Source organism: Dromaius novaehollandiae, chromosome 3 (assembly GCF_036370855.1).
Source record: "Dromaius novaehollandiae isolate bDroNov1 chromosome 3, bDroNov1.hap1, whole genome shotgun sequence".
Taxonomy (NCBI): Eukaryota; Metazoa; Chordata; class Aves; order Casuariiformes; family Dromaiidae; genus Dromaius; species Dromaius novaehollandiae.
The window spans coordinates 127,470,663-127,487,601 of NC_088100.1; the positions used below are offsets into that span (position 1 = coordinate 127,470,663).

The 16,939-nt window shown below is 42.8% G+C and overlaps 1 protein-coding gene across 1 annotated transcript in view; it reads left to right on the forward strand.

Annotated features, from left to right (window-relative positions):
• PCSK2 (proprotein convertase subtilisin/kexin type 2) overlaps positions 1 to 16,939 on the forward strand; it is a 113,525-nt gene that overhangs the window by 84,320 nt on the left and 12,266 nt on the right. The window contains exons 7-9 of the mRNA XM_026110465.2: positions 390 to 478; positions 3,058 to 3,233; positions 16,127 to 16,342. Coding sequence (XP_025966250.2) covers positions 390 to 478; positions 3,058 to 3,233; positions 16,127 to 16,342 — 481 coding nt within the window. The remainder of the gene's footprint in view (positions 1 to 389; positions 479 to 3,057; positions 3,234 to 16,126; positions 16,343 to 16,939) is intronic.

A 16,939-nucleotide genomic window follows, 5' to 3' on the forward strand; every position in this document is an offset into this window, starting at 1 on the left:
TTATTATTATTACACTGTTCTTCCAAGGAACTGTTTCTACTGTCTCATAGTGGGTAGCAAGGCAGAACCTGTTTGACAGCCTGAGTTAAAAAAGAAAAGGGTTGAATAACTTTACAGCTAAATGAAGCAGAAATATGCGTGTCAGCCTCAGAGCGAGCATGGTTCAGACTGCAGAGGGGAACTTGATTATCTGCTGCTTCAGGAAGGAGTGAGCTCATCTGAGTCCAGCACTCGACAGTATGCCGTGGAGAGGGAATAGTTCTCTTCTGAAGTGTCGGGAGTTGACTATAATGAGGCGAACACACGACCTGGATGATCCGGCTTGACTCAGCACATGCAGCACTGCATAAACTGGGTCTCACATGCTGTCTCTGTCTTCCCCTTTGCAGCCATGGGACAAGGTGTGCGGGAGAGGTGTCTGCTGCAGCCAACAACAACATCTGCGGTGTGGGAGTTGCATACAACTCCAAGGTGGCAGGTACAGTAGCGATCTGAAGTGTGAATGCTCCTTATGCCACTGGGCCTCAGTCAAAACTGCTCTCGCAGAGAGGCAGCATTTTCCAGTGCAGGAGTGCAGGCTGGGACTGGGCTGTGCGTTTATTCCTTTTCACAGAACTCAGGGAGAAGAATTTCTCCGTATTTTTGCACGCTCTAATGGAGGGCCTTATTGTTTCTCTCTAACGATAATGCAAAGGAGCAGCTTTCCTCCTCAGTTTTTCTTATGCCAGCTCCTGTTTGTGTACTGATTTTCAATGCTACTTGCCTGCATTGTTGCAGAATCATTTGTGACAAATCGCATTTTGCAGGAGGTAAATAGAAATTCCTGCTGCACTTAGAAATTGTACTTATGAAGGCAAATCCCACGCTGTTCTTACTCTCTCAGCTGCCATAGGGCAGGCCCTGCAGCGGTATCAATTTCTGCAAGATTGTTGGTTTCTGGTATTTTAACGAGTTGGTGCAGAGAGGTAGAAGTGGAGCAACAGAATGAAAGGGGTGGTGCTTAGCACCCAGCATTCACACCTTGGGGTGTTGGGTGTTTGTACTTCAAACCCGCTCTTGTCTGGTGTTACAGAGTGAATGCCTTTTAGAGGTTGGAGTGCATTAGGTATGCCCTTGAACAACATCTGTCTGTTTAGTTTCATCCAAAAGAAATCCAGTCTTCCCAGTATAAGAGTGTCCCATGATGTGAACCAAGGCACAGTAGATGGAGATAGATGCTTAAGAGATTCACTTCAAAATCATTCCCCTATCCACATGAAAACCCTGGCGTGGAGGCACCCATTGCTTCCTGGGAATGGTTCACAGTGGATGTGTGTGGGCAATTCTGCTCTGCATGGCCAGTGCCTGTTTTGACCATGATGTAAGAAGGCTCCATTTCACCTATCAGCTATGCGCTCTAAAGCTGAGTCTCCATGCTAGAAGGGCACCAAGCAGTATTTGCGAAGTGGTTACCCCTGAGAGAGACCACTGAGAGTTAGCAACTGACTCTAACGTGCAGCTTGGGCACATGGGTCTAGCGCTTGGTCCGTTTCTTCAGTAATGGTATGCACTCCTCCGAGGTGGGACATTTCACAGCATTTGCCTTCTGGCAATAACTAGTGTTAGAGGAACACTTGAGATTTTGGCTGGATCACACTTTACAATTTTGAGCTGGTTGTTAAAAATTAGGAGGCGAAAGCCTTCTCTGATAATGAAGAGCCTACAAATATCCTTCTGCACTTGTCCGCTTCCTAGCAAAATCCCCACTGATTTTTGGAAATGCCACGTTTTTCAGAATGAGGACAGCACGCATCTGTAGCACCACCATGTGGACAGTGGAAAATTAGAAGTTAATTAGAGCTGAGAGTCTGCTTCTGACATGTTTCAGGGTCCATGTTTGCGGGTGGAATTGGAAGTTACCAGCCAGGGATCTGAGACATTGTGTGTTTTGCCTCTTGTGCCTCTTTTCTGCAGTAAAGTCAAGCCAGATGGCTTGGTTCCCCTCATGGTCCCCCCATCTCCCCAAGTTCAATCATTACTTTTGTGGTTTCAGTGCAGACTTGCATTTTTCAAGCCTGTGTGGGGACTTCTTATTCACTGAGTTTCACTCAGAATTTTTTGGTTCAATTAGCAGATCAGGAATATCCAGTTTTAGTCTGCTTTCTATTTAAAATTCATACCATATCCGTTTGGCAAATACCCCTTTTCCAGCCTCACATTTGGCTCATGGATTTTATATTGGTTATAGTAAAAGCACTAACTTCTAAATCAGGTTCCCCACTCCCATTCCCACTGTTTGGCTCTCTGGTATTGATTTCTGTAGCATCTCTGTCCTGAAGCCATTGGGAAAAACACTGAACTTCAACTCAGGGCGATAAATGAGGTTTGAAATGTGTCCTTTGTTGCTCAGGTCTCATCCAAAGGCCACCAAGAGGTTGGCTATCAAGTGAAACTGCCCTCTGTGTGGAGTATAATGGATGTGAAGGTTTGCGCTGCTCTCTTTGTCACACTGGCTTGCTCTGGGCTGGCGTGCAGAGGTGAAGCTGGCATATCCTGGGATTGTTTCAAAACCCGAAATTCATTTCTACTTCAATGTGGGTTAAAGAAAACAGGTTTTATTCTGCTTTTTTCTAGAAATACTGGCCATAATTTGCTATTGTCTTCATGCAGAGACGCTGATATTTTTCCAGGAAATTCAGTCAGCTCAGTCTCTTTCCCCTTTCTGATTAAATTCTGGAGAAGAACCAAGATAAACAGAAAAGTTACTTGAGAGGTGAATGAAGAGTCAGCACATCACCGAATGCAAGTTGGGAGGGGGAGCCGTAATCCTTATCCCCAGGACATAAAATGCTTTCTCTTTTGGGGACATGCTGCACTGCTGTGGCTGGGTAGTTAGGGACCAGCATCCTGTTGGGTAAATGCACCCCGGTGAAATCTGAATGGTGAGTACAGAATTACTGAGTGAGTGAAACTGCTAGTGAACTAAAATGTTTGTAACTGAGGCAGTTAAACAGATGCAGAAGTTTCATTTTGTCCTGGGTAATGTATAATTTGTGTTTGTATTGATTAAATCCACAGGTATCCGAATGCTGGACCAGCCATTTATGACAGACATTATTGAGGCTTCCTCTATCAGTCATATGCCTCAAGTCATAGATATATATAGTGCCAGCTGGGGACCAACTGACAATGGAAAGACTGTGGATGGACCTAGAGAACTAACACTGCAAGCGATGGCAGATGGTGTGAACAAGGTAACAATCGTAGTAAATAAGCTGGGTACCGGGGCAGGGTGATATTTACAGACTTTGCACTGAAAACACCAACTGGGGAATCCAGCATCATTCCAGTAGATGCTGCAGAACACAAAGCAATTGTATGAAGTATCTCAACTTTCGCTGTATTCTTTGGGTTTCCTACACGTACTGGCCAAGGTCTAGTACATTGCATTGATGTTCTCTCTGCAGTACTGTGGCTTTGCTTTTGTTGCACGGTCTCAGGGTACTGTGCTCTTCTGCATGGAACCACGTTTTTCTCTAGTCAGCTTACATGTGCTTTTCATATACCTTCATAGTCAAAATGGAAGAGCTGTACTGGTTCCAGAAGCCTGTAAATATTCCCCAGTTCAAAACAAGCCAGTCATACTGCTGATGTCACTTTGTCTGTTTTGATGTGCCACTATTTAATTATCATTTTGGATTTGTAGCATCTTTGAAGTCACTTACATATGATCATTATTACAGCTGCAATTGCACCCTACTGCTCGGGTGTCCGTGGAGTAATATTATTCCCCAGTAGCAGGAATCTCCTTTTGGAAAGAAGGGGGCTGCAGGCAGGAGGTGTGAGGTGGTAGGCTTTGAGCAAACTGTACTGAATCAGGGAGATGGTGGATAAAGTGCATGTGGAACTGTTGTTCACCAGATCCTGGAAGGGAGGAACCAAGGGTCACTTGATGAAAGTAGTAGGAGGTGGTTTCAAAGCAGATAAAGAATGCACTTCAGCAGCAGATGGTGAACTTAGGGAGGCTGCTAAAACCAGAGGCAGTGGGGCAGGCAGTATCAGCAGGTTTGGAAAGGATTAGATGGACTTTTTGACAACAGTTTTACATTTACATTTTACAAGCAGATATTAAAAGGACTAATACAGCAGTTGTGGGTCCTGAGGGAAATGCACTGTAGTAAGTGGCCAGACTTACGTGCTCTATCTAAATAGCATCTCCTTACAGCCACCGTCACAGCCAGAGGCACACACAGAGCAGTGTCCCTCTACCTGCAACTCTGGGCAGAGGGACACTGCTCCGACCTAGTAGGGTATTTCCTGTTTCTCACCCCCTCTTGGGGACTCTTTATCTTATAGATAATAGAACAGTAGGATTCTGTAATTTAAAAAAAAAATGTGAACAAGTTTTTAACTATTTTCAATATCCCTTCTGAAAACCTTTCCATTAGCAACTAGCAAGATTTTATGGAAACTGAGGTATTCCTGTAAAATAATTTGGATTTCACAGACTGGCATTTTCTGCCATTTCTGGCCAGTTCAAATTCTGCAATGTATATTCACACGTCAGGTCACCAGTTGCTCTTTTTCCTCATCTTGATTTAAAAAAGGGATTGGTTATTAGAGTCCTCTAGACCACCTGGGTCAATCACAGTTGTCAGAGCACACATTAGTATTTATGTCTGAATAACAGCATTCTTCGGTGGGAAGCATCTGTGAGTTGGCTTATAGAGGATTCTTGGCAGCAGGGCGGACAAAATGGATAGAGGAGCTCCACTTGCATTTGATCCCTTGCTGAGGGAGCCTTCCTGCCCAGACATGATCTGTTTTTGACCAATCTGCTTGTCTAGCAACTAGTGAGCTGTGAGCATGTTCGCTAGGGTAAGGACTGAAGAGACAAATGTGTCCCCAGGAAGACATGTGAGCAAGAGCGCAGAGGGTGGCCTTTGGAGAAAACATGATCAGAGCTGGTTTCTGGGAGGAGGGTGTTCCTGAGGGGCAAAGGTGGAAGATAGGGAGAACTTCCATTTGTTGGAGGAGCTGGGGAAGAAGAAAGCAGGAAAGCTGAGGGGGACTTTGTAACAAAGGGAAATGGTGTCAGGAAGTGGTGAAGGTTCAGAGAAGATTTGGAGTGGAAGAGCAGTGAATGTAAAACGTCTGCTTGTCTCTATCTCTTTGGTCTCATGTGGCCAGGACAACCACATCTGCTCTTGACAAACTATAGATGGGTTTCCATAATGAAAAGATTCTGGGGTGGTTTTGTGTGGGAGCTCTGCAATTACTCATTTTCCATCCAAATGATTTCTTCCTCTTGCTTGTGCCAGTTTCTCCCACTCTTCCTCACCACTTCCCTGAGAACAGCACATTCAGTTTACCGTGTTTTGTGACATGATAATTAAATCTATTGCCATAGTAGGTGGTAAAATGTCTAAAGCTTTCTCAAATTCAGAGCCTTAAATGTTTTGCCTATAATAGATGAATTATAGGCATCTTCATGCTCTTGCCCATTAATTTGGAAATGTGCTCCAATAATTAAGGAAGACTCATCACAAATTTCTAATGAGTGTGCTGTGTTGTGTAGTAGAAACCTTGCAAAACGCTGGCTTGGTCCTTCCCCCTGAATTCAGCTTACAGCAGCTGAGTTTCTTTCCTTGCCCATTCTTGCCCTCCAAAAGGTGCAAGTGATAGGTACATGGTCATGGAGCGAGAATCTGGCCAGTCTTGCGGTTACAGACTCTCACTCTCATCTGTTTTGTTTCTGCTTATCAGTCCTTTATAAAATAAAGCCAATGATAAAATACACAGCAAATAAATATCCAGCCAGGAGCAGTTAGCTCAGATTTTGTCCTGTCAGTCATGCCTAAGATGAATGCTGTAGTGATTTTTCTCCTTACTAGTGAGAATAAAGTTAATTGTACAAGATTCTTTCATCTATCTAGAGCTTCCATAAAGATTTTCCTCATCCCCTTACAATACTCCTGTTTTGAGAAAGAATCTTTTTTAGCTATGTGACACAATGGATATATTTTTTAACAACACCTTCATGTTTTACAGTTAGTGGATATTTGTTTCTGCTTCCACTACTGTTAGTTGGAGCAGAAGTAAACTCTGAAGATATAAAAAATCCCATAACATTTTTGTATTATTCCCTTCACATGCAGAACTGGTCTAGAAGTGACAGAAGAGTCACTAACAACTCTGGCAAGGAAAAGTAAGCTAATCTAAATAGAGATATGCCTTAGTTTTTGAAGGGATAGTGGCATTACACCTTCTCTGTGAATGTTTAGCACAGGAGAAGAGATTTTTCCCATCTGTTTTATTGTCTTGTTATAATCTCGAACTGATGAGTATCAGGCACATCATTTTTTTAATGGGATAACTTACAGTATTAGGGTCAGAAGGGACCCTGGGATCTCTCAGGTTGCATGCTTGCCAAGGAGAGAGCATGGTGATGGCGATCTGCTCTCTGTGCAGGATTGCTCTCTTACTTTATCAGCCTAAAATGAACAGAAGAGCCTACATTGGGAAAACAATTCTGTCAAACAGCCATTGCAGAATTAGACAGGAGAAGGAATAGTACTGGATTCTACCTAAGAAAGCTGGTGGTGTGTGGTGACGATTACACTTAATTATATAGTAGCTGTATCCCAGATACATTCTGGTGTTAGGTACAGGAAGGAAGACACAAGCTCAACCCCAGATGCCTCTCTTTGCATTGCAATTATAGCTTTATCTACACTCATTATATTCATTCCAGTTCCTGCCATAGATGCTTTTTGGTGTATAATTTGTTCTGGTTTCTTTTTGTAGAGAACCAGATTTTCCAAAGATATTTCATGATTTCAGTGGATACAGGATACTCTTCATGGTGCTTTGGAAATCCCACTACAGACTTTCCTGCATCTAAAACAGGTTTAACCAGCCTTAGATATAATATCCCTCTATGTATTTTTAGCTCTATAATCCATGCGCCAAGTTCTCTATTGAAAGTACAAATGTAAATCTAATTTATGATTATTTTTCAGAATAATAAAACCCTTATTAAAAAGTCATATCTTTTATAAACTGAGAGACAAATAAATGTATGAATTCTTTTTCTCAGGCTAGGGCTGATTCTTACCAGAGTGATGGTTCATGAATTAGTGATGAAGCTGAAATATTGGCAGGGAGGAAGCAACACGCTGAGAATAAAAATGTGTTATTAAACCAGAAGCAATACTTTCAAATGTCCTGAAAGGCGATGTAAGAGCTCTTGCACAGAACAAGATTAATATCCTTGCCTCTAATGTAATAAACAAAAAATAAATAATTGGGAGTGCTATGAAGTTCTTATGGCGAATATGCAGTTAACTGATCTGGTAAGGACAGGTAACGTTCACCTTGTTACCACCGTACCTGGGAACTCAGCTCAAGCAGAAACTCACTGACCAGAGTTTCATCCTTCCCCCAAACTGTCGTGTTTCCCCACTGTCATGTCCTTTTGAAATCCTCCCTCCAGACCTGCTGGGCTATCTGGGGTAAGTTCACCTGATGCCAGTGAGGTGATAACTGCAGAAATTTTGAGACGTCTTATTTGCATGCTTATTTTTATGTAGTGTTTAAAGAAGATGTGATTTGAAGCCATCCAGACATATGCAGAGTGGGCTGAGGCTGACATATATTCTCATTTTCCCTCTTCCCTTTCCCATTCTTGGCATTTGTTAAGCTAATTCTTATCTTCTATCTTAATTGTACCTTCATTTCAGTGCTGTTCACTTGAAAGATAAATAGCATGAATAAAGGCAATGCTGAGTGGCGTAATTAAACACAGCAGTACCTGTCCATCAGAATGGCAGCTCCATTATGGGCCCTTATACTAATTGCATTTGTAGGGCTGAACACAATGAGTGTGCATGAGAGCTGGTGTTACCATAATACACATGATCAGAAGGTGTTGAGACAGGAACTTGAGTCCCTCTTCGGTACTTTGTCATTAGGTCATGATCGTGGCATCATTTTTAGTGCAATCTGCTCTTCGCTGAGGTAACCCATGACTTTTGTTCAGGAGCAGTAGTCAGCGGCGGGCCTGGGTCACTGACTAGTGGTAGTTCTGATACAAAGCTCGATGAGCTCGCAGCTGCATTAGCAGGCACTGGAGGATAGGGGTTGAAAGCATTTCATATAAGTAAACATCCACAAGCAGTTTGGCAATTAAAAGCGCTGGTTTTACACAGATGAATGGTCTAACCCAGTGCAAATTCCACCTGCTAGAAAGCACATAAAGCAGTTGGGACATAACTGGGAAGGACTTAAGCCAATATCTATTTTTCAAAGACCAGGTTAAAACTTGTGAGTATCCAATGCCTGCCTGATGAGAAGCTCCTACACTTACACTTTGCTGTGAGACGTCTGATGCTGGCCTCTCTCTGTGGCGGCAGACCCAAGTCAGATAATCCATTAGAGTAGTCTGGCACAGGCAGAGGGGAAAATGCTGCTCTGTTTGGTGAAAGAGATGTCCAGAAAGTGCTCGTTCTCTCTCTCTCTCTCAACACACTTGCCAGGAGCTAAACTGGCTCTACTTAATGAAAAATTATTATCTGGCTTTTAGCCTCTTTCTGAGCCACATCTATGGTCAACAGCAGGTTATGGGGGAAAAGGTTTATGTGACTTTACAGCTTTCTGGAACCTTGAATCTAGAATTATAACAGCAATCATCTTAAACAGAAAAGTTAACTAGCTCAGAAACTAATTCCACCCATGTTTTATGGGCACATCCTGTCTTTGAGAGAATATCCAGTAAATGTTTCTTACTTGCTGTTTTATGTCTTCATTCTTTCCAGCTTCAGCTCTTGGAATTTAAGGGACTAAAAAGAAGTAATCAAGCTAAGCTGGTCTCTATCTATAGCATTTTTATGATGTAGGATATTTTATTGGTAGGTTGTGAGGAGTTGTTCATGGACTGAATTAATTTCTTGAGAATTCGTCAGCTCAACCAGAATATATAATGCATTCTTTGTGTATATAACACATTCCATTCTTGTCTGTGCTGATGGAAATGATATTGCTTCCATAATACGGTTTTACCTAAGAAAATGCTGCACAAGTACAAATTGTCAGGGGAGCAGTATTAAGAATTTATAGTCTCATCATGGCTCTGTAATTGGGCTCACCAATGAAAGAAGGAAGGGTGGTGTGAAAAATGAAAGGAAGCATTTCTCATTTGCCTCTGTCCAAGCCCACAGACATTGCATTCTTGTTGGAAATATGCTGAGGATAGCATGTTCATCAAGTATAAGCAGTTAGATACCTCTAACATCATTTCATTAACTCAACAGCCAAGTGAGAATAGGGAAATTAGTTTATGATACGGCAACCTTCTGATTACTCTGTTTCAAAGGAAGCCTTACAAGCTCCCTTATAACTTGGGAACCATTTACTACCATATTGCTGTTGTGTTTACAATATGCATTATAATTCTGTATCTTGTCTTATTTATTTAAGCTAATATCAAACCTTATTACAAGCGCACATAAATATGCTGTATCTGCTTGGAAATCTGAAGTTACCCCACTTATCTGAAGGGAGATACTTTCACGCATTTGTAAAACAGCGTGACTAGCTTTTCTGACCTGGTGATGGGATGCACAGCTCTTTTGCTAAGTAACCGGGTTTGGCGATCAGTCCGTGACTGTCAGGCTGTCAGACCGATCAGTCTGCTTTTCTGCCACAGCTCAGGGAATGGATGTGTGCCTCTAAGAACAGGAGGTGGGGCAAATCCCAAGTGCCACTGGTTTCTGTTGAGATACTGGCCTCGGAAATGCTTTGGTCAGCTGAGGACCGCAGCCATTCTGTCGTAGATTTGTGCTACACATGGTCCTGTGACAAGATTAAATATTGTCCTGCACAAAGGCTCAAATAACTGCTGCAAAAAGAACAGAAAGCTGCTGCACTGTAATAGGTTACGCCAACATGGCAATATTTGTAAGTCCCGAATGTAAGTATTTTCTTTATTGACATATAAATTACTGTTTTTTCTAAAGAGACAAGGGAATAGTTTAGCCTCAAAATACAGATTTTTCTGATTCCCCAGGTGTATCTTAATGCTCAGCAGCTATATGCTTTCACTTCTCAGCAAGGCTGGTGATACCAGCCAGGTACCTTTGCCCAGTGCTGCAAGAGCTTCAGGTGAAGCTGAGAGGCTGGGGTTCATCACCCTGTCTGGGAGCACTGGGCAGAAGAAAAGCACCATCACTGGTGAGCAGTAAATTTGGATATTTGGAATCTTTCTGCCAGTGATAGTCTAGCTCAGAAATCCTGAAAAGAGGCTTTGTTCTTCAGAAGGCATGTTATCTTGTCAATTTATCAAGAGGATGGGATTGATTTTTACAAATATTGATACTAAAATTATGCCTACAGAATTGTTGGGCTAGATTAAGGTTTCATAACTCACGGTACACAGCCTGGAGTACAGTAAAAAAATAACTAGTTTAGGCCAACTGAACGCGTTTCAGTCAAAGCGTTTTGCTTCTTTTTTCAGATCATAAAGCTCTTAATTGCTTTTGTAAAACTGACCAATTTTAAAATCAAGGAGTAATTTTTAAAGGGAAAATGGAAATGTTTGATTTTGAATAGGCTGATTATTTTTTATAATAAAAGGTTTTGTTTCAGTGTTTTCAAAGTTCCCTCCTCATTTCCCATGCACAACTCTTTCCTGGACTAAACCCTAATTGAAACCTAATGCCACCGCTCTTCATCAAAGTGTATTTTTCCATTATTTCTCTCTTGGCTAACGGAAGCCCATCTAGTTTCAAAAGAAATTGAAACATAGAAAATGACTCAAGCATTATTTTTGTCAAAGGAAGTATTAACAATTACACAATTAATTGAGGGCTGGTGGATGGAAGGGAGTTCAGTACCCTTCTGTGACCTAGTGAAGACTAGGATAAGTTACATAAAGCCTTTTATTATGGTTTAGCAATATAGGGCTTCCGTCTTCTAGAACCTCCATATACAGAAGTCCCTTGTGCTTGGGTGATTATTACTTGACTCAAACAGTTGCAGCAATCTGGGAGCCATACAGCCAGTTATTGATGGTAGCAAAGTACGACAAAAACAGGAGGGCACATGGTTGAAACCCGGTTCCAGGTTGTGCTGAACTCCATGATGCGTGGGTGTGCTTGACAGGCCAAACAGTTTGGGCCTTCCCAGGGACACGACACAGCAACTCCGAGCTTTCCAAAGGCGCTGAATTTGGGAGAAGTGCTAAGGCATTCAGCTTGGACGAGACAGCTGCGCTCTGAATGTGCGCAGTGGCAAACTTCGGATATCCATGTATTTTTCCCAGTTTAAAACTTTGGTATCTATGTGGTCGAACTGAGATTACTCAGCTGGCTGTAAGTGATGCTCTTCTGCTTGTACTTTGCTATAGATTTAAGTACTCCATAATAAAGCAGTATAGAAAAGGAACGGGAGGAATCCAGGAAGTTACAGACCACCAGACTGCTCTGGGCAAACCAGCCAGGCTGATGCAGAGGTAGCTGGAGGAGCGGGTAGAGCGAGGTGACGGGCTCTTCGGGTGGCATCATGTCAGGGATGCAGGAGGACACGCAGCCAGGCTCCGGTGTGAAAGACCTGCAGCAGTTCGGGGCAGTTCTGCAGCTGGCGTAAGCTGCACAGCTGGACTGCTTGTGTGCAGCAGCTGGGAGAGCAAGGCAGAGCAAGAGCTCCACGCAGGCTCCTGGGTGTCGGGGGGTCCAGCCCAAAGCACCCCGCCAGGTCACGATAGCCCTCTCACAGGCCTTCCTTGCCTTGGCATGCCCCAGCCTGGCAGCATGATGGCGATTTCCGTGTTCGCCCGCAGAGCCAGCGTTGCAAAGCACCTCCAGGCAGAGCAGCGTGCTCTGGGCACACCGTACCCTGGTCTGCAGATGACTCTTTTCAGTATAATTAGCAATCACTATTGAAGGATGCATTTTTTAATTGCAAAATATTTAAGGGTTCTCAAATAATTCAATCCTGAAAGCACTAATGACGGTGCTAGAAGAGAAGCAAACTCACTTTCTCTTCAGAGGAAAATACAGTGGAAATTAATAGGAAATGGAAAATAACTGAATCCTGTCCAAAGGTCTATAAGGCCTATGGCAAAGACTTGAAAAAGCTACAGAATTTTTCACTTTTCCTAGAAAACCAGCCTATTTATTACTATAGCACCACATAAATGGCTATTAAATTATACAGGAGATGAAACACTTCTTATTTCATGAGGGGAAGAAATACAAAATAGCTACCATATATCGTGCAGAAAGAGAAAAAAGTCTCACAAAACAATAGGTACTTTGAGTTTGTGACAGAAAACAATCTCCAGTTCTGTAATTTTTCCTGTTTTTTTTCAAAGATATTCCATCTGCATTCTCTTCAACTTCTACCTCAGACGTGGGACAGTCCATAAACATCAACAAGGCTGTCCTCTTCCTAAAACATTTCATAGCGGTGCCTAAGAATGATGCCTCACAACAGACAGGTTGATGTGCTGAAATCATTGAGCAGGTGATAGCTAATTTTTTCTTATTATTTCTTGAGCACATCTGCCTGCTGGTGGCCTGGTGTTGTCTTTCCGCACTATTGGACTGCTCAGGGCAGAAGTCAGCTCTTCGCTTTTGTGTTTGCACTGCTTGGATAGTGTTAGTCCTAATCCTGATCCGTGACTGAGGGATTAGACCAAAGCCAAAAGGTCTGCATCAGAAATGTGCTGTAAAGACTGTCATGTCCCTTCCATCCACCTTTAGCACCTCAGACTGCTGGGCTAGAGTGAGCGAATTGGAGAGGCAGTGCCATGCCAGAGTCCCAGCCATTTGTCACGTAAGTGCTTCCCAGCTGTGGTGGGCAAGGTCACAGAAGCTGGAGATTTATTTGTCAAATGCAACCTGTTTTTATCTGGAAAGTGTGCTCCAGCAATCAAAACTTTGGGAAACACTGGCTTAGGCACTAGGCCAGCAAGCATGATAAATGAACACAATAACAAGGAAAAAGGAGTTTGAGATGTGCCTCAAATGACATGAAGTGAGTTAGCCTGCAGTCCCTGCCCACTCACTTTTGCAAGAGAGTTTAGTAAAGAAGTTTTCCTGGGAGTATGCTCTTTACGAGACCAGAAAATGGGTAATGAAGTTTCTTGGGGATATTTTTTGCCAGTAGCACATCATCCCACGAAGATCACTGGAAATAGAAAAACGGCTGTTTCTGCAAAGAGAGCTTCTCAGTAGCTGTCTGTGATTTTCCCAGCATGTAGCCTTGCCCAAGATTAATCCTAGCTTAGCTTGAATTGAGAGGCAGGCATCTTTTAGGCTAGAAATAAATGCACGAAGATCCACCTTCAGCTGTAAGTGTGAGTTATAGTTTCAGATGGGTCAAAAGTGTGGGTGCCCCACTGTGTGTCATGTTTTGGGGAAGTGAGCAGGTTTCAACAGGATGCTGGTGGAGATAAACTCTTAAGATGTATTAACTCCATTATCTTGCTAGTCTTGTCTCTTCTTTCTGAATCTTCCTTCAAGCTTCCTCTGGTTTTTCTAGTGTATATTAATTACTAGCACCTTCTCCAGCCCTGTTCATGGCCTAAATTTAGGGCAGCTCATGTTGAGTGACACCACTGAAATTCTTGAGGTTAATATGAGTTTGAGATGCAAAAAGGGAGCTTTCAGTTGGCATTAAATGTGACACTTAGTTGACCTTCCTGAGATTTTTTTCTGTTTTAGACTAGTACTATGCTAATCATTGAAAATTCACTTTCCTTGAAGTCATATTTTTCTGCCTAGTACTTTAAATGATGAATGAGGACAGTCAACAAACAGTTTGCCTGTTCAAACTGTCCAGACTGTGGACACCTGACTGTGGAAACGTAACCAAACAAGCACGGATTATCCTTGCTAGTCATGCACTTGGGCTACTCCCATGGTGACTGATTGCTTCTGTTTCCAGTGCTGGCTAAAAGGGAAGGGCAATTGAAATTGGAGTATTAAGAGGTGAATTACCTTTTTTAACCCTTAGCGTTGTGGATGTGACCTCTCATGGAAGCGATATCCTGAGGCCATTCTCACATCACAGTAACTACATGCATAAAACCTGTCTGTCCCCATCAACACGCAGTAGGCTATGGTCTAACTCCACTCATGAACTCATGAACTAAAGTCCAAATTTCAGTTCCTCTACAGATTCACCCTGTCCCACCCCCTACAATCTATTATACCTGTTTTCTGCCATTCTGCCACAACTTCTGCCTGTGGGATGTAATGCTTGGCAGGAATACCCCGTTTTGGCAGTGCAATATGCGGAGCAGGGCTTAGTGTGCTTACGCATCCCCATGCTGAACACTGCCAGGTCTAACTTCCAGGCACCAAACTTTCATCACATGAAAATAAAGTGTCTAATCTCCCAGTATCATGCCTGGGAAAAAAATAGATGTTTAAGAACAGAGTCCATACGTGCCAAGTGTCCCATTCCTGGCACTGGCAGCCACCTGCTCTCTGCTTTGGGCAGCAGCCTGCCTTTTTGGGCAGACAGCAATATGCTCTAGCTGCAGCTTAGGCTGTCCAAAGGAGACAGATTTTGGCAAGGCGGTGTGATGGTGTGATGTGGGCAGGATGGCAAACTTGTGATGTAGCCTATGCAACGAGTCCAAAGCCCAAGTTTTGATCCCATAGGGTAACAGCAGTCCACAGAACATGAGATGGGGCATGTGAAAAATGAAAGGGGAAAAAATGCATAATGGTTCTCATTATGATGTTCTTTAAAAAAATTCTGGTATGATTATGTTCTTAGAGTATAGATTTTTGCAACAGTATCCTCCTCCCTTAAAACTCAAATGACTGATCTCAGGTCTTTGTGGGTGTTCTTAGGCTGATTTCAATAAGCGGTTTCATAGTCATAATCTTTATTACAAAAATCTCTGTCCTGAGATGTTATGTACCCCAGTGGCAGCAAACCTGCTGTGCAATTCAGTGGATTATAATGCAACACACTAACGCGCTTAAAATAATGAGGTTGCTCTGTTCAGTGGGGTATGTTGAAAAATAGGAGCTACTGCTGGGAGCTCAGATTTGATTTAAATTCCTGGCAGAAAAGGCTCCCTATTAGAATACCGTTGCAAGGTGCTGTGTTTGTATGTTCTTTAGTGCCCATTTCATGCTGGACAATGAAGAAGCCAAAAGAGAATTTTTTTCATCTTCTGCCCAATGCACATAAGCAGTATGATAAATTGAGGTCTTGTGTCCTTCTGATGCTATTAGGAGTAAACACTGGCTTGCATTAGACTACACACAGAGCGAATCATGGCTGTGTTGGACTCAGTGGGAGATCTGAGCTTTGGTTTCAGTAGCACTGAATTTTCTCTTGGAGTGTCAGGGTTCTCCAGTCTCTTCCAGGCAGCCTCTACCTCTTTCTTGGTATGGGATGAGAAGAAACAGCTGATTTGATCCCTTCCCACTCCTTGCCTTTCTGGAAGTGAGGGAGAGGTTAGAAATTTCTTTCCTTTAATTAATGGGAAGGTCCTAGGCTTTATAGCTGCCCTTCAGCTTCAGTCTCTCCCATCCATCTCTAAACTTTTCAGTGTAATTGGTAGAGCATCTTTCTGTAGATGATTCATATGGTCTCAACTCTATTTTCTGCTTGGTAGTAAAGGCTGGTTTGTCAGAAAAACAGCTATAAGTCAATGGTACCTAGGGAGCAGAATCTATCAAGAGAAAAAGTTGCCAGTTTTACACAGTTTTTTAGCCATTGCCTGGACTTAATCGTATCTTAGAAACCCAGTAAGTGTGATGACCTATATCCCTTTTAGAGGAACACTTTCCTCATAGTACTTAGAGCTTGACATAAACACAAATGAATCTATAAAACATCTTAGCTTCTGGCACAGAAGCTTTCAGGGTGTCAAGCGAAATAGGAGCTAAATGGAAACGCTCTGTCTACATAAGGCTGCAAAACTGTCTGTGGTTGCCAGCTAACTGGATTTAAAAAATCTGCGCAAGTCCATGTTACTTCAGCTTATAGTTGATGTACATTTTGTTTGGACCAGTTTTGTCCTTTATAGATGCCTAGCTTCATGATTAAGTGTACAGTTTAAACTGGGTGTTATTTCCAATTTGCAGTTTAACCCAGGAGGGTCAATTTTCCCCTATCACAGGGCCGGGGTGGCAAAGGAAGCATCTATGTCTGGGCCTCTGGAGATGGGGGCAGCTACGATGACTGTAACTGTGATGGTTATGCATCAAGCATGTGGACTATCTCCATCAATTCTGCTATAAACGACGGACGGACAGCTCTGTATGATGAAAGCTGCTCTTCAACCTTGGCCTCCACCTTTAGTAATGGGAGGAAGAGAAATCCAGAGGCTGGCGTGGTGAGTCCAGATATTATTGTGCTGTTGCTGCTGTCTTTGTGCACTCCCACGACCTACTACATCTCTGTCTGCTCTGGAGCAGCAGATGGCCCTTTGTTGAGATGGGTATTTTCTCATCTGCAGTACCTGACCATGCCAAAACTGTCAGCGGAGGAGATGTGGGATTAATATTAAGAATAGCAATGATCTTCCGTATTTTATATCTTCTTATAGTTGGTGCTTTCCTTTATCAGAAACCTTTACTGATTTAAAAGTTCAATTTCTCTCCTTCCAGAGGACAGGGTGACAGAAGGTCTCTGATACAATCTAAATGAAAAGTGTTGAAATCTGTGCTGACATCAACAGAGATCATCTGTATGCTAGTTGAGATCATACCTAATTGTAGCAGCAGAGCAGCCACGAACCAGACTCCTGCTCTGCTAGAAGCTGTACAGGGCAGAAAGACAGTCACTCGCCTACAGAGGAAAACTGGGGGTTCACACTACCCTCAGAGATACAGTCTCATATTGAGATCAATGTGGAGTATCATATTCAAGCGTTCAGTCCTTTACAGGGCCAAACTTACTGCTGGAAAATACGCACTTGCTGTTCATGTAT